This window comes from Brachycentrus maculatus, unplaced genomic scaffold, assembly GCF_059751285.1.
Source record: "Brachycentrus maculatus isolate JH-2025_06_01 unplaced genomic scaffold, ASM5975128v1 h1tg000750l, whole genome shotgun sequence".
NCBI classification, from domain to species: domain Eukaryota; kingdom Metazoa; phylum Arthropoda; class Insecta; order Trichoptera; family Brachycentridae; genus Brachycentrus; species Brachycentrus maculatus.
In genome coordinates, this window is record NW_028281480.1 from 8,120 (window position 1) to 27,691 (window position 19,572).

Genomic DNA, 19,572 nt, shown 5'->3' on the forward strand with positions numbered 1-19,572 from the left:
GTCAGCACGCTCGGCTACCGTTCTGGAGGTCCCGGGCTCGATTCCCAGGGGGGGTCAAATAAATATTACTGAATTTTTCATCGAAACATTTATTCAATATTACCCTGAAGCGGAGGGCTGATCACCTTTCCTTCATGTGTAAACGATCAAGATAACACTGTGTTTATATGACGCAGTGCCCTATGCACCATTGGGGTGTGGAGAAGGGTTTTATTTATTTTTTATTAATTGAAATACGATTGTAGCGTAAGAAACAGAGACTTAAGCGTAAGAAATACGATTGTAGTGTAAAAAAACGGTGACTTTAGCGTAAGAAACAGTGACTTAAACGTAAGAAATACATATAATATGAAAATGACTCCTGTAATTGGAGATAATCCAGATTTGTGAACAAGTATTTGGACACACTCAAAATGTTGTATATGTTTTTAGTTTATTTTTTATTTCAATTAACATAACTAGGGTCATAAAATACCCCTTTTTGGAACAAGTGTATTTTGTAGACAGTTTGGGCTAGGAAGGTTTAATTTAGAGTCATATCGCGTGTTGTCCTCGCTATATCCTGTCGAAATCGTCTTCTGTGTCGAATCGTCAACGTCCTTACAATGCCATATTGACAATGTCCTTTCTACAATATCACTCGGGAGGAATATGTAATTTAACATACTCAACCTATAAAGGATTGTATTAGACTCGTGAAGTGTTTATAACACCCGATATAACCAATATTTTCATTCATCATTTTCTTTTGCAAAATTTGCCTTCGTAAAAACGTTGTTTCGTAAGTTGGCAATGAATGACGTCACAGAAACGATGGAGTTATTTTAATATTGGTAAACGCCATACAGTCTATGTCCTTTCTACAATATCAATCGGGAGGAATACCTAATTTAACACACTCAATCTATAAAGGATTGTGTACGGCTCGTTTTGTGTTTATAACAGCCGAAATAATCTATATTTTTATTCATAATTTTCTTTTGGTAAATTCACCTTCGTAAAAACGTTGTTTTCGTAAGTTGGTAATGAATGACGTCACAGAAACGATGGAATTATTTATATATTGGTAACATTGTCAAATTATTGCCTATTAAATTCATTTAATCATAATATTACAGGAAATTCGAAGTGTCCCTAATAATTTGGGCACCCACTGTATATTTATATGTATATATATATATATATATATATATATATATATATATATATATATATATATATATATATATATATATATATATATATATATATATGTAATAAAATAACTAGGTACCTACCTATACATTTTATTAAGTACTTACAAAAAGTACCTACATAAAACAGTTCAACCACCAGATGCCGCATGCGTCGCTCAGGAGAAAACAAAAGACTTACGATAATATTATTAACTGTCAGAATAAGATAGATAGATAGATAGATAGATATAAAAATTATTATAAAGATTAATTAAGAATAAACTTTTATTGTCGTTTCTTTAATTACAAAGCAACACATTGTTTATTTTATTATTATACACCCACTTTACATATTATTTACACTTAATTTTCAAAAGGAAAATATTACCACGTTATAAAACGACAATTTTGTTAATTGGAAATGGATGATGAAACATTAGATGTATTAAAACAATTACTACAATATGTTCGGAGTGAGAGAGAAAAATTAGAAGATGATCAAAGAAAACGATTAGAAGATAATCAAAGAAGACGTGGAAATCTAAGAACTAGTGATAAAATTAAAGATAAAAGTCCATGTAAGATTTGTGAAAATTTAAATAAGGGAACTCGATATCACTCTGAAGCAACGTGCTGGTTTAAAACAAAAGAGGATGATAAGATTAATAATAAAAATGAAGATTTACAAATTACACAGAAACAGTGCTTGAAGAATGAAAATAAAAATAATGTGGAAAAAATTTCTACAAAATATAAAATAAAATATACCCCAGAAAAGAAAAATTTCGAAGCAGATTGTATGAGCAGGAATCCAGTATTAGAATCGAAGGAAAATGCAGATGAACAATTAAAAGTTGTAAATTTGGTTAAATTACAAGATAATTTAAAAGATCAGAATAAAAATAAAGACATACAAATAACACAGAAACAGTGCTTGAAAAATGAAAATAAAAATAAAGTAGAAAAAACTTCTACGAAAGATAAAATAAAATATTCTCCAGGAAAGAAGAATTTAGAAGTAGATTGTCCAAGCAGGAATTCAGTATTAAACTCGAATGAAAATGCAGATGAACAATTAAAAGTTGTAAATTTAGTTAAATTAGAAGATAATTTAAGAGATCAGAATAAAAATGAAGGAATTCAAAAGAAAAAAACAAATGGATTGAAAAAAAACTGTGTCTACTTTAAAAGGGTCAAGAAAAAAAAAAAAAGAAAGAAAAAAAAAAGAACGAAAAAAAAAAAAAACTTTATTATATCACTAAACTTATACAAGAAGATGATCCGGAGGACGAGTGAAAATTTTACTATGAATTTTCATCCCCAAGGGGGGAGATGTAATAAAATAACTAGGTACCTACCTATACATTTTATTAAGTACTTACAAAAAGTACCTACATAAAACAGTTCAACCACCAGATGCCGCATGCGTCGCTCAGGAGAAAACAAAAGACTTACGATAATATTATTAACTGTCAGAATAAGATAGATAGATAGATAGATAGATATAAAAATTATTATAAAGATTAATTAAGAATAAACTTTTATTGTCGTTTCTTTAATTACAAAGCAACACATTGTTTATTTTATTATTATACACCCACTTTACATATTATTTACACTTAATTTTCAAAAGGAAAATATTACCACGTTATATATATATATATATATATATATATATATATATATATATATATATATATATATATATATATATATATATATATATATATATATATATATATATATATATATATATATATATATATATATATATATATATATATATATATATATATATATATATATATATGTAAACAGATCACATCAGCCGGTATTCTCCCAACCGGTTTAACTGGTTGACGTTATGCTAAGTTATGCAAAAAGCTACCAGAGATTCACAATGTTTTAAATGCGACCAAACCTCCGGTCACACACACCAAAATTGCCCATTTAAAAAACTCAACACAGACGAAGAAATTCGAGTACCTACAGGGCTTATGACCTGTCAATGACCTTTACAAATATTGTCAATAAAATAACCAGTACAAACAGGTTTAATAAAATTTAAAATGTTGTATTCAGCATTCTCCCGGTATGTAAAAATAATTCGGGGATATTACATATATTTCATGAAGGCCTCTGGTAACTTACTAATTTCACCCAAAGATGTCACAGGCAAAGTTATTAGAAAAATACACCAATTGTGGCATTTTGCGGAAGGCTGGTCACCTTTCCTTCATGCTTTAACGAACAGATTAACACTGTGTTTATATGATGCAGTGCCCTATGCACCATATGAGAATGAGGGTTTGAAGTAGCATTTATACAGCTTCCGAAAATTAAAGTAGTGTGGTCGTCAATCGTGCGTAGAAAAGTGAATGATTAACAGTGCGTAAAGTGATCACTTAAACCAGACAATGCCAAATATATTAATAATTATTATTTATTATTAACAAAACTTTGAGTGTGTCCGAATCATCTATGACTCTAATTAACCTTTTTTAAATACTTTAAGTTTGTTGAAAGCGACTCTTATTGTCCGGTTTTTTTATTCAATTCACAATACTTTGAGTGTGCCCAAATCTTGTGCCCAAAGTGACTCTTATAGACCGTTTTTTTATTCAGAGTACTTTGAGTGTGCCCAAAGTGACTCTTATACCATTTTTTTATTCGAAGTATTTTGAATGTACCAAACATTGAGCCCAAAGTGACTCATAAAGACCGTTTTTTTATTCACAATTATTAAGTGCGTCAAAATTTTGTGATTTAAATGATAACTAAACCAGCCAATTGGCGGTCGTAAGACCTGTAAATGCCCAGATATCTGTATTCCCTTCTCCGTATAAACAAATATAAAATTATGTAGTTACGACTTGATGTTTTTATTTTTATCCGTCATACTGTTCCATCATTTTTAAGTAAATGTTTATAGCAAAAAGTCAGATAAAAAGGCCATACGTGTCACACGCTGAGATAATTATATGTACAATGATTCTGAATATCAAATATGTCAAAAAAATATATATTCTGTTTATGTGTATGTTGTAATTTAATGGAAACCTGCAACGATTTGCTTACTTCAAACTCTGCAAACGATTTTCTAACTTCAAACTCTGCAAACGATTTTCTAACATCAAACTCTGCAAACGATTTTTTTAACTTCAAACTCTGCAGACGATTCATAGACTTCAAATCCTGCAAACGATTCTTAAACTTTGAACCCTGCAAACGATTTTCTAACCTGAAACTCTGCAAACGATTTTCTAACTTCAAACTCTGCAAACGATTTTCCGACTTCAAATCTTGCAAACGATTCTTAAACTTTGAACCCTGCAAACGATTTTCTAACCTGAAACTCTGCAAACGATTTTCTAACTTCAAACTCTGCAAACGATTTTCCGACTTCAAATCTTGCAAACGATTCTTAAACTTTGAACCCTGCAAACGATTTTCTAACCTGAAACTCTGCAAACAATTTTCTAACTTCAAACTCTGCAAACGATTTTCTGACTTCAAACTCTGCAAACGATTTTCCGACTTCAAATCTTGCAAACGATTCTTAATCTTTGAACCCTGCAAACGATTTTCTAACCTGAAACTCTGCAAACGATTTTTTAACTTCAAACTCTGCAAACGATTTTCTAACTTCAAACTCTGCAGACGATTCATAGACTTCAAATCCTGCAAACGATTCTTAAACTTTGAACCCTGCAAACGATTTTCTAACCTGAAACTCTGCAAACGATTTTCTAACTTCAAATTCTGCAAACGATTTTTTAACTTCAAACTCTGCAGACGATTCATAGACTTCAAATCCTGCAAACGATTCTTAATCTTTGAATCCTGCAAATGAGTTGCTAACTTTAAATATTCCAAGCGATTTATTAACTTCAAACACTGCAAACGATTCTTAAACTTCGAACACTGCAAACGTATTGATAACTTCGATCCCTGCAAAAATCTGCTGTGTTAACTTGAAACTTCGTGAATGATTTATTATCTCATATCATTGTCTTCACAATGTACCAATTTACTGTGTTTAAGTGAAACACTGAATGATTTGTCAACTCATACCATTGTCTTCACAATACAGCAATCATTTGCTATGTTTACTCGTATCACTGTGAATGTTTTGCCAACTCACTGGCTAATAATTCATCCGGCCTTCCAGAATGCTCCGAGCCCTGCTAGTCATCTCCCTGGCGGGCGTCTGCCTGGCGCAGGGGGACCTGGACTCCCTGATCGCCGGGGTCTTCGACATCCCCACGGCGGCGCCCGACCTCACCCCCGGCAACCTGAAGCCCCCCGGGAACACCAACCCGGCCCCCGGGGCGGGCCCCGCCAACGTGGGCGACACCGGCGTGGACCCCGGTGAGTTCAAACTTATTTACAGCATATTTATTGTAACTGCAGACAGTCGGTAGAATTCCATATTGAATTGTTGGGTAATATATCCAAAATTCTTTTTCTTCTAACCCTTATCCGCACCCAATGGTGCATAGGGCACTGCATTGTAGCGACGCAGTGTTATCTTGATCGTAAATTGCATAAAGGCAAGGTGATCAGCCCTGCGCTTCTTGTACCAGTCCAGGGTGATATTAAATAAATATGAGAGTGAAAATCGGCCATATTTATTTTGACCCTCCTGGGAATCGAACCCGGGACCTCCAGTACGGTAGTCGAACGCGCTGACCACTGCGCTACGGAGGTGGACAAATCCAAAATTAAACAAGGTTTATTGACATCATTTTGAGTGTGTCCAAATGCTTGTTCACAAAATCTGGATTATCTCCGATTACAGGAGTTTTTTTCACATTATTTTTTTACATCACTTAAACCAGCCTATGACGGTCGTCAACCCCGTAAATGCCCAGACTTCTATATTCTTCTTCATCTTTGATGAGATGTCAAAAAATAAGGTTTATTGGATTTTTTTTTCTTTATTTTAAATTCTTTTGCATTACATAGCATAAATTCAAATACAAAAAATATTAATAAAGAATAAAAATTAATACGGGTAATAAGGGTATAGGTATTATAAGTAGAACTTGAATAATATAATATAATAGTATAATATAATAGTGTTAATATAAAATACAAAAAAAACTCGAGTCTCAGAACACAATTTTTTTTCATTTTAATAAAATTAAAAACTTAATAACATAAAAAATATGAAAAAGTATTGAATTCTTCATTTATTTATGTATATGTTAATTATGTGTATGTTAATTAATACATGACGCGTTTTATAAAAACATTATCAAATACTCAATGTACTCAAACAGTGTTTGATAATGTCTTAACAAGAGGAAACGCGTCACGTTTTAACATATACATAAATAAATGTAGAATTCAATCCAACAAACCTTGTTTTATTTTGGATATATTACCCGACAATTATTCACAACACTTTTTTTGACATCCCAAGAGTGCAACAGGTCTGCCAGGAAGCCTAGATGCTTCAGTATTAGCTCCGGGAATGCGGGATTATTTTGCACACTGGGAAACGCCTGAAAACGTATTTTTTAACCAGCTTACATATATTTTGTCCAGTTCATAATATTTTGTGTTTTTTTTTTAATTTTTAATTTTAAATTCTTTTGCATTACATAGCATAAATTCAAATACAAAAAAAAATAATTAGAATAAAAATTAATACAAAAAAAGATCCCACAAAGGCATGGCCTGTGTGTGGGTAAACAAAATAAATAGTCATAGTACAGGGTATAAGGGTATAGGTTTCTAAGTAGAATTAGATGATACAAAATACAAAAAACTTAATATAAAATACAAAAAAATACTTAACTCTCGGAAAACAATTTTTTTTAAAAATAAAATTAAATACTTAAAAACATAAAAAGATGAAAAGTTAAAAAAAGTAAGAAGCTAGCGTTCATGTGCTAAAAGAAATAATAATAAACCCTTGTGTACCCAATGGTGCATAGGGCACTGCGTCATATAAACGCAGTGTTATATTGATCGTTTAAACATGAAGGAAAGGTGATCAGCCCTCCGCTTCAGGTACCAGTCCAGGGTAATATTGAATAAATATTATAATAATAATAAAACCCTTATCCGCACCCCAATGGTGCATAGGGCACTGCGTCATATAAACGCAGTGTTATCTTGATCGTTTAAACATGAAGGAAAGGTGATCAGCCCTCCGCTTCAGGTACCAGTCCAGGGTAATATTGAATAAATATTACAGTGAAAAAATCACTTATATTTATTTAACCCCCCCTGGGAATCGAACCCGGATCCTCCAGAACGGTAGCCGAGCGTGCTGACCATTACACTACGGAGGCGGACATTATTAGTTATTAGGTATTAGTATTTGTTTTGGTTATTTAAAAAAAATTCTTTTTTATTATTTGTGTTCCAGTCTTGTTAACCTTAATCCCATGTCCCAAAATGAGAAATGGAAATTACTCATCGAGAATATTATATGTATGACTTATGTATGTAATATGTTTTCAATTAAATAAATAAATAAACAAATTTTCACAGACTCCTTGAATCGTTTTGATATCCAGCAAAAGCGGCATATTTTTAACTTAATATTTACCCGCTACAGGGCAGAAAGTGTTGCTTTTGCATTTTGAAGAAAAGGTACTGTTTAATTATAATATTTATTTTGTTTATTTTTAAATAATCTAAATACCAATACGTTGTTCGCTTCCGTGGTGTAATGGTCAGCGTGTTTAGCTACCGGCTGGAGGTCCCGGGTTCGATTCCCAGGGGGGGTTGAAAATAAATATTAGTGATTTTACACTGTAATATTCATTTAATATTACCCTGGACTGGTTCCTGAAGCGCAAGAGTGATCACCTTGCCTTCATGTAAGTAATGATCAACATAACATTGCGTCAATTCGATGCAGTGTCCTATGCACCATCGGGTGCGGATAAGGGATATAAGTAAGAATACTAAATATTTTTCGAATGGAGAAAAAAACATTCCAAAAACAATAAGGTTTTCCTAAAAAGTTCTGTTGCACAGTAAAAAGTTCAAAAAGTGGCTTGATATTTATTTGTAATACATTACATTATATTTTTAAACTTTAAAAACGATCTCCTGAAAAATCAAGTTTTTTTTATTTATTACGTTCTTGAAAGGAGTGAGCGATATATACAGTATCTAATATAAAAATACACTAATGAATACACTAATAGAGAAACAAAAAGTCTTATAACATAAAATAATAATAAAATAACAAATAGTAAGCACTGGTCAATACACGTCTCCTTCACACACCATCAGCGAGCAGCGAGAGAGAGTGAAACACAACGTTTACATTTATCCATTATAACATGGAGAAGAAATGCTGAGAAAGTACACACTTCAAGGTGGATAACGATATATTAAATAAATCTACACTTTCAAAAGCATTGGCTAACATGTGAAGCCGCGCAATGGGAACAAGTTTTTTTATATATGACGTTGTTGAAAGGAGTGAGCCATGTGTATTATTGATTTATTGATGTTTTTTGTAGCTCCCTTGGAAAAGTGCAAGACTGAACAAGGCCAAGATGGCGTGTGTGTCCAGTACTACCTCTGCAACGCCAACAATTCCGTCATATCAGACGGAGTCAACATTATAGACATCAGGTATGCACAGCGCATTTGTAGGACACTCAGTAACATAGAGTATCACTAGTATAGTGACTCGGGCAGGTCCCAAACAGACAGTGGACCTTTCAAGCCGTCAAGTTGGCAACAGTGACGTAGCAGACGCTATAAAATATGAGAAATTACGGTATTAAGCTTGACTCTACTTGAGTTTCACCAGAGTATGCTCGGCTACAACAGTTCTGAGACTAGAAGGAATATGTATTTGATGAGGCATTTCTATCCATTGTTGCCCGGTATGATGGATAATCCTGAAACTATCCGGAGCATCGGTCTGTATGTTCCCGATAGTTAGCTAAGGACAGCGTGGGCATAGATAGTTTCCCATTCCTATATACAGGAGCAACCTGCCGATGGTTATGCCTGTAGGAAGATGTGCTGAACAATACCTGTTCCATGTGCCTGAGGGGGTATTCCCATAAGGGATTCTTCTGCATCTTTAGCGAGTCTTTTTACTTATTTTTTAATATGTACGCCTTAAATGTAAGTTTGTCAAGTATATGTTAATTATTCATAGTGGGATATATATATATATATATATATATATATATATATATATAGATATATATATATATATATATATATATATATATATATATATATATATATATATATATATATATATATATATATATATATATATATATATATATAATATATATATATATATATATATATATATATATGTGTGTGTGTGTGTGTGTGTGTGTAAATTGATTTTTAATTGATTCACAGGTCAGCAATTATTGTCAACACAACGACAAGGTCAGGTCATCTAGCTCGCAGTACACTTTCAGTGTTTTACCTTCAAATTACACTGATTTTGTTTTGTTTTGTTTTTGAGAGATTTATCACAAATAATTGCACAAAGTAACAGAGTTCTTACATTAGATTTTCATCATCCTAAAAGTGTAATTAGTGAGTGATTTGTTTATTTAATCACCCGATTGGGACAAGTCTTCCTCTGCTCCTATTTCCATCTACGTTCGCCTCATAAATTTGTTTTGCTGTTCTTTCTTTCAATCATTGGTTCCACATGCCCAAACTATCCCAATCTGCCTTCCTTAGTTTGCTGGATAGTGGTCATCTCAGCCTTGCACCCTTTCCTTATATCACCATTGGAACATCTACCATACATGGTCTTGCCGCACTGAGTGATGGCATCCCGACTGCATCTCATCCTACCCAAACCATCCCAAGCCGCCTTCCTTAGTTTGCTGGATAGTGCTCATCTCAGCCTTGCACCCTTTCCTTATATCACCATTGGAACATCTACCATACATGGTCTTGCCGCACTGAGAGATGGCATCCCGACTGCATCCAGTCTACTCTCATCCTTCCCAAACCATCCCAAGCCGCCTTCCTTAGTTTGCTGGATAGTGCTCATCTCAGCCTTGCACCCTTTCCTTATATCACCATTGGAACATCTACCATACATGGTCTTGCCGCACTGGGAGATGGCATCCCGACTGCATCCAGTCTACTCTCATCCTTCCCAAACCATCCCAATCCGCCTTCCTTAGTTTGCTGGATAGTGGTCATCTCAGCCTTGCACCCTTTCCTTATATCACCATTGGAACATCTACCATACATGGTCTTGCCGCACTGAGAGATGGCATACTGACTGCTTTCAGTCTACTTGCATCCTTCTTTTGACAACTCTATTCATCATATCCATACCTAAGGGATGGAACCAAGACTTTGTTGTGTACTCACAGTTTATCTTTCTCTGATAGATTTTTTATTTGGTTTTACTTTAGTGCACCATTTTATCTGTTCCCAGCATGCACTCTCCTTTCCATCCCTAGAAAACATACTTCCCAAATATAGGAAACCGTCTTCATGTTCCATAATTATCTCATTCACTACTATTTCACACCGAGATCTACATATATACATCAGGGTTGGAACCAGGACTCCGTTTTGCCAGTTTAGCTTTCTAGGAAGATATGCCGAACAATACCTGTTCCATGTGCCTGAGGGGGTATTCCCATAAGGGATTCTTCTACATCTTTAACAAGAGTCTTCTAGCTTACTTTTTAACCTTCCCGGGAGTGTGGACATAAATGAACGTTGGTGCAAATTTTCCTCAAAGGAGTATCAACGTTTTAATGAACGTCAAAGTCTATCTGTCAGTTGGTACGATGTAATTTGTACATTAATGACATCTGTGGATATTTGTATTTAACTTTGTCATAAAATAAAACCTAGAGATTACATAATTTCATGATACAAAGATTTTATTTAAAAAAAATACATATTTAATTTAAAAAAACTCACTCCCCAGAGAATGTCGGACATCAATTATTGTACTCTTGGAAAGGTTGATGTATATACGCCTTACATATTTTGTTTGTAATTTATATATATATATATATATATATATATATATATATATATATATATATATATATATATATATATTTTTTTTTTTTTTTTTTTTTTTTTTTTAATAAATTGAAATTGAAATTGAATTGATAAAATTCTAGGGCTGGCAACGGGCCTTGTGAGAGCTACATGGACGTGTGTTGCCTGCCTCCGCAGACCGTGGAGGTCCCCATCACGCCCGCGCCTGCGCCCGACGCGCGCCCGGCCGGCTGCGGCGTGCGCAACCCAGACGGCATCGGCTTCCGCATCACGGGCGACAAGGATAACGAGGCCGAATTCGGCGAGTTCCCATGGATGGTGGCAATCTTGAAGTGAGTGTGAATTTTGAATGAGATTCGGTTTATATGCGTCGCTAGCTAGTCAGATTAATCTCCTGGGAGAAGGTATATTGAAGTAAGCTCAAATTTGTGAACACGATTTGGTAATATATATCGCTCACTCCTTTCAACAACGTCATACATATCGTAGTCATACAGGAGAAAGTGACCAAATGCATTGTTTTACAAAAACGTGATCATTGACTATTTGATATCTTACTAGCTTAATATTGCCCTGAAAACATCCCAAAGGATTTTAATCTTGGAAGTATAATATATTGACTAGTTAAAAATGACTAACTGCATTGGTGTTTATTTTGTTGCAAAGCAATAGTGACTTGAGAGAAGAGTGAATGCAGGGAATAGAATAAATGGTGCTTTTAACAGAGTGATTGGGAATAAGAATATGTCCATGGAAGCCAAGCTAGCGGTTCACAACGGCGTGCTAGTACCGACACTAATGTATGGAAGCGAAACATGGAACTGGCAAAGGAAGGATGAAAGCAGAGTGAACGCTGTTGAAATGCGCTCCCTCAGACGAATGTGTGGAAAATCATGATATGACAGAATTAAAAACGACGATATAAGAAAGAAATGTAAGGCTGAACGAGGAATAATTGAAAAGATTAGGAAGAGATCTTTGCGGTGGTATGGACATGTGGAGCGAATGGATAGCGAGAGAATGACTAAGAAAATATATGTGGCGAATGTGAGAGGGAAAACAGAACGTGGACGACCGAAAAAGACTTGGCACGATCAGATCAATCAGAACCTAAAATCTGGCGGTGTCAAAAGTCTGCGTAATCGGAGGGCATGTATGACTAGATGTATGGATGTGAAGGAGGCGAGGAGTGTATGTCAGGACAGAAGAGTGTGGCGTTCCATCCTCTCTGCCTACCCCTGCGGAGAAACGGCGTGATGGTAGTAGTAGTAGTAGTAGTGACTTAAATGGCCCTCCTGAACATTTTTACGTTTCGGTAGCTGGTCACTTTCTCCTGTACGACTACGATATATAATATCAAACAACTTGATTTTTCAGGAGATCGTTATTAAAGTTTAAAAATATAATGAAACGTATTAAAAATCAAGCCACTTATTGAACTTTTTACTGTGCAACAAATCTTTTTAGGTAAAACCTGAATGTTTCTTCTCCATTTGAAAAATATTTAGTATATTTAGAAAAATAAATAAGCAATACCTTTTCTTCAAAATGCAAAAACAACACTTTCTGCCCTGTAGCGGGTAAATATTAAGTTAAAAATATGCCGCTTTTGCTGGAATATAGTACATTTTCTAGACATTCCGAAAACATGCACAACTGACAGTTGACTGAAGGAGTGAGCGATTTGTGAACACGACGCCACGTAACTATGACGCTAGCTAGTTAGTCTTTCTCCCTGGATAGTAGCTATGTGTATGTGTGTGTAAGTAAATATATTCCCTTAGTTTTTTTTTATTATAAAACTGTTCCAAAACAGACTGCAACAGGGAAGTTACAGCAGTTTCGAGAAAGATTCGATAAACCTTAGTGTCGTTTCTCTGCTTAACAGAGCAATACGAGTATTTTGAGTCCAACACTTGCATTATTCCGTTCGAACTTGCATTATTTTCAACTGAACTCGCAGGTCCGTGCCGGTGGGCAGCACGCAGCAGAAGCTGAACGTGTACCAGTGCGGCGGCGCGCTGATCCACCCGCAGGTGGTGGTGACGGCCGCGCACTGCGTGCCCGCCGGCAAGAGCGGCGAGCCGCAGCCCAAGCTGAAGGTGCGCGCCGGCGAGTGGGACACGCAGACCAAGGACGAGATCTACCAGCACCAGGACCGCGAGGTGGCCAGCATCGTGGTGCACGGCCAGTACTATGCGGGTGGGTGACATCGCACGGCCCCGTTTACTGCTTACTACATACTCAGATAGTAATACTAGAACTAACCAACCCGAAGTGGCCAGCATCGTGGTGCACGGCTAGTACTACGCGGGTGGGTGACATCGCAAGGCCCTGTTTACTGCTTACTCAGATAATAATACACTAACTAACCAACCCGAGGTGGCCAGCATCGTGGTGCACGGCCAGTACTACGCGGGTGGGTGACACCACACAGCCCTGTTTAACACCCTTAGAGATGCCAAACCAAGGTGAAAATGAGACGTTTACCCTAGCATGCAGTGCTATCTCCTGATGGACTAAGTAACCAATACCCTGCTTCCCAGCAGAGGTAGGCATAGAGAATAGAATGCCACATCAATCGGTCTCTACAAACATTACTCATCTCTTCCATTTAGTGCATCTCCTCATACATACCCACCGATTATTCCCACTGACTTGAATTTGCTGACTTATTAAAAATCATCTAAAGTACATCATGCCAAATTTTCCTTGGTCTTTCTCTGCTCTATTTATTTATTTATTTATTGAACGGCTAATGCCTTTAGCATAATACATATATATAAATATATAGTATCTAACATAAAAATACACTAATAGAGAAACAAAAAGTCTTAAACATAAAATAATAATAAAATAACAAGTAGTAAGCACTGGTCAATACACGTCTCCTTCACACACCATCAGCGAGCAGCGAGAGAGAGTGAAACACAACGTTTACATTTATCCATTATAACATGGAGAAGAAATGCTGAGAAAGTACACACTTCAAGGTGGATAACAATATATTAAATAAATCTATACTTTCAAAAGCATTGGCTAACATGTGAAGCCGCGGAATGGGAGAGAACATGGCATAGTTTGCATTATGTACAAATACTGGGAATACAGATTTTTGCCTAGTACCTCTTGGACGCGCGCTAAGCTTTATTTGATTTAGGAGATCAGGGCTGTTAAGAATTTTATAAAACAGGACCAAATCAGTAAATACCCTTCTATCACTAAGATTTATTAATTTTAGCCGCTTCATTATGCAATTATAATCTAACTCGACAATTTCAGCCACATTTGTCTCATTGATTGGTACTAAAATTGAGTTCCCGTTTTTTTTCCAGGCGGTCTTTTCAACGACATAGCGTTGCTCTTCCTGGATAAGCCTGTGGTGGAAGCCGAGAATGTGGGCGTGGTCTGTCTGCCCCCGGAAAACCCCATCATAGCCGCGCCCACGCGCTGCGTGGCCTCCGGCTGGGGCAAGGACGTCTTCGGCAAGGAGGGCCGCTACCAGGTCATCCTGAAGGAGGTATGTCATTCCGGGTCATACTAGAGGTAGAGTAGGTTATTCAAGTTTCAAAAAGAAAGGGTTTTTTAGGAAGCCTGGATGCTTCTGTATCAGATCAGAGAATGTGGTGGGACAACTTTTAATCATTTCAGGTCATCATCAAGGAGGTAGTCATCCTAATTTTTGGTTGATCAGTATGAAAAAGTTTAATGTCGTTCTGAAATTCAATTCAATTTATTTATTTATAATTAACATACGCGCAAGAAGACTCTTGTTAAAGATGTAGAAGAATCCCTTATGGGAATACCCCCTCAGGCACATGGAACAGGTATTGTTCAGCATATCTTCCTACAGGCATAACCATCGGCAGGTTGCTCCTGCATATAGGAATGGGAAACTATCTATGCCCACGCTGTCCTTAGCTAACTATCGGGAACATACAGACCGATGCTCCGGATAGTTTCAGGATTATCCATCATACCGCGCAACAATGGATAGAAATGCCTCATCAAATACATATTCCTTCTAGTCTCTAGACTGCTGTAGCCGAGCATACCCTGGAGGAACTGGGTCAGGTAGAGACGAGGATAATACCCGCACTCTCTCATGTAGACATACTTCTCTTGGACTTTCTCTACCATAAGAGAGTACTTAAGTCCATGTAGTGAGTCCACAAGTGAGGTTGTCCTCTGTAGTGTGTCTTCGCACATGCTTTCTGCAATCCTATGACGCGGGCCCGGGTGCCTTATATTATGGCCTATCCATTTGGCTACTTTATACAGTAAGCATATAGACTCTAGTCATCTAGTCTCTAGACTGTTGTAGCCGAGCATACCCTGGAGGAACTGGGTCGGAGAAATTATGACATGTCGCTTTTGTTTGCAGATTGAGCTGCCCATAGTCAACAAGCGGGAGTGCCAGGCGTCTCTGCGCCGAACACGGCTGGGCCAGCACTTCGAGCTCCACCAGTCCTTCCTCTGCGCCGGTGGCGAGCCTGGCAAAGACACGTGCAAGGGAGACGGAGGATCGCCTCTCGTCTGTCCTATTCCGGTTGGTACAGCCAAGATAAGACAGATCCCAACTGGTGGAATCATCCATTGACTATTAATTGCAAAAAAACCAGAACATTTTGCCAAATGATTTTTCTATAAAATATTAATTTTTCTTTTATTTATTTAATATAGTTACATTTTTAGGTACAATATACACATTTATACACATCGCTCACTCTTTTCAAGAACGAATAAATAAAAAAAATGATTTTTCAGGAGAATGATTTTAAAGTTAAAAAATATAATACAATGTATTAAAAATAAATATCAAGCGACTTATTGAACTTTTTACTGTGCAACACATTTTTTTTTAGATAAAACCTGAATGTTTTTTCTCCATTTGAAAAATATTTAGTATTTTTAAAACAATAATTAAACAATACTTTTTCTTCAAAATGCAAAAACAACACTTTCTGCCCTGTAGCGGGTAAATATTAAGTTAAAAATATGCCGTTTTTGCTGGGATATAGTACATTTTCTGAGCATTCCGAAAACATGCACAACTGAAAATTTACAATTTTGATTAATGACGTTCTTGAAAGGAGTGAGCGATATGGCAAACTTTAGTTTTAGATTCGTTGTGCCTCTCCAAAAAAGAGACTAAGCTCTTGTGCTTGGAGAGGGACTTACACTCATGGTTTAATGTTTTGTATAATTAATGGTAAAATAATATTTTTTTAAACATATTTTTTCAAGACTTATATATAATGGGCATTAATTTTTTTATTAAGATTATATTGTGGGTATACCGGCAAAAAAAAAGGGTTTTGTCTGCCTCCGTGGTGTAATAGTTAGCGTGTTTAGCTACCGCGCTGGAGGTACCAGGTGCGATTCCCGGGAGGGTTAAAATAATTATTTGTGATTTTTCAGTCTAATATTTATTTAATATGACCCTGGACTGGTACCTGAAGCGTAGGGCTGAATGATGGTGTACTTAACGATTTAGATAACACTGCTTCTGTACGATGCAGTGCTCTATGCACCATTGAGTCATGATAAAGGTTGGAATAAAATAGAATACTGGGAAAAAACGTTTAATCGAAAATATGCATTTTTGACTATTCAGTCAAAATTGCTTTTTTTTTCATATTTACTCGCATCATTAGACATACGTATAAAGTTATACATACTTATAAAGTTTTCAACCTTCTTTAAACTGGCAAAATACACCAAGTAGTCTGAAATGTCATATATATCGCTCGCTCCTTTCAACAACGTCATATATCAAAAAACGACAATTCTCAGTTGTGCATGCTTTCGGAATGCCTGGAAAATGTACTAAATCCCAGCAAAAGCGACATATGTTTAACTTAATATTTACCCGCTACAGGGCAGAAAGTGTTGTTTTTGCATTTTGAAGAAAATGTACCGCACCCAATGGTGCATAGGCACTGCATCATATTGACGCAATGTTATCTTGATCGTTACTTACATGAAGGCAAGGTGATAGGTCCTGCGCTTCAGGGACCAGTCCAGAGTAATATTAAATAAATATTAGCGTGTAAAATCACTAATGAATGAATATTCTCGCCCCCCCTGGGAATCGAACCTGGGACCTCCAGCACGGTAGCTAAACACGCTGACCATTGATTACACCATGGAGGCGGACAGCAACTTCTATCAACCAAAAATTGTAAAAATTGCTAATTTGAAATCAGCGATTTATTTGCCAACTCTTTTCTTTGCAGGGCAAACCAAACAGGTACATGCAGTCCGGCATAGTTGCCTGGGGAATCGGCTGCGGAGAAAACAGGACCCCCGGAGTCTACGCCAACGTCGCCAAGTTCCGCAAGTGGATCGACGACCAGCTCTTCACCAACGACATAGACATGACAGGCTACACCATAGACGACATCGAATAGGGCCGTCTCTTTGAATAACGCTGTTCCTTCGTCATCTGTGTACTGCAGCGCGTCTGGTGATGAAGCCCTTTTTGGGGCCACTGTGCAAACTATGCCGTTTTGCAAATAGATCTTTTTGGACCTACTTTTCATATAGTTGACATTTGTAAATGTACCTTTTAGAGGCTACTCTGTATACAATGTAACCTTCTCAGGGTGACTTATTACTCGGATATAATGAATAAGGTTGATTTGAAATTAAATTCATACTTTTTAAGCATCATTGCGTACTACAGAACGCCTGGTGATGAAGTCCTTCTTGGGGCCACTGCGCAAACTAAGCCGTTTTGCAAAAAGATCTTTTTGGATAGAGTTGACAGTTTTGGAGTCTACTCTGTATGCAAAGTAACCTTCTCAGGGTCACTTTTAACCCCAATTTGATAATGGATAGTGTCGCTTTGCATATTAATTTCATATTTTTAAAAGAATCATTTACTTACTTACTTGAAAAGTTGAACCTTTTTACGATCATTTGACAGACTAACCATTACGTACTGAGTGAACCTTTTTAGGACCTTTAACTGACAGACCACTTTATACAAAGTGAAACTTTTAAGGACCATTTGATAGTTTTTATGAAATCACCAGGGGTGTTAGAAGATTCATTAAGCAGGTTACTTCTTGCAATCGAACGTTTTTGGGACATTTAACAGAAAGTCCACTTTACACAAAGTGAACCTTTTTGGGACCGTTTAACAGACTGACTACTTTATACAAAGTGAACCTTTTAGAGGATGGATCTTTAGGACCACTTACAGATCGACTTATGCACCTTTCTAGGACCTTTAATAAACAGACCACTTTGCACAAAGTGAACCTTTTTAGGACCATTTAATATTTTTTAGTTTCTAGAGTCTATGAAATCACCAGAGGTGTTAGAAGACAAATGAAAAAGGAACAATTTTATTGTAATTTTATTAGTAAAAAATTAATACTGTGAAAAAAAATATATAGAATGACATGCATTTATTTTTTATGTAAAAATTACTGAATAAATTTTGTGATATGACAACATAAGGAGATATTAAAACCCGTTTTACAATTCGTGACGTGAAAATTTCGGACCCAGGTCCGCGGCAATTACTCTTCAACCATAAGCAGTCTGCCGTACGATTGCATAGATCATTCCTTAGGCCTCTTGCATCGCCTTTTGCAGAATCTCTGATTTTTGTGGCATTTGCTCATCAACAATAAGCACTGCATTAACAATCTTATCAGGCTGTTGTCACTGGGCCACATGGTGAGCCAATTCAGCCGGAAAAATATCACTCTCGGCATTTACTCTTCAATGATAAGCAGTACATACGACGATCTCCTACGCTTTACCCGGCCTTCCGCAGGCAAGCAGAACCAATGCCATTGAAACACGATCCCTCAGATGAACGTGTGGAAAGATCTATGTATGACAAAAATTAAAACTAATATTATTTTTTGACATCTCAACATAGATGAAGAAGAATATGGAAGTCTGGAGATATAAACGCGTCGACAATTTCTGATTTAAAAAAAATTATTAGTCATTAAAATTGTATCCTATTATGGCTACTATTACAATCACCATCACGCCACTTCACTGCAGGGGTAGGCAGAGAGGATGGATTGCCACACTCATCTCTCCTGACATAGTTCTGCAGCCATACATCTAGCCTCTGGCTACATAGACGTATTTGTTGCCCAATGATGCAAAGCCCGCTTTATTGGATTGATGCAGTGCGATCTTGATTGTCGAATGAAGAAAATTGTAAAACGGCGTTTTAATTTTTTTAAATTTAATTTTTTACTATGAAATCATTTGATGTCTTATGAATCACATAATTTCATTTTTTTTTTATGAAAAATAAAAATAAAATAAAAATTACATTTTTAAATATATCGTATTTATATTTTTTTATTTCACTTATGCAATTTCATTTAAAAATAAATGAATAAATTTTTTAAATGTTTTTTTT

The 19,572-nt window shown here is 36.0% G+C and overlaps 1 protein-coding gene across 1 annotated transcript; it reads left to right on the plus strand.

The window, feature by feature from the left end:
• The first annotated feature begins 5,314 nt into the window (after window positions 1–5,314).
• Window positions 5,315–19,562, plus strand: LOC148300314 (phenoloxidase-activating factor 2-like). Its single transcript, XM_088274955.1, has 7 exons — window positions 5,315–5,546; window positions 8,669–8,783; window positions 11,294–11,503; window positions 13,135–13,373; window positions 14,507–14,691; window positions 15,556–15,720; window positions 17,411–19,562. Exons 1-7 carry the CDS (start codon window positions 5,348–5,350, stop codon window positions 17,582–17,584), a joined length of 1,287 nt encoding a protein of 428 aa, XP_088131081.1. The 5' UTR covers window positions 5,315–5,347; the 3' UTR covers window positions 17,585–19,562.
• The last annotated feature ends 10 nt before the right edge of the window (window positions 19,563–19,572 follow it).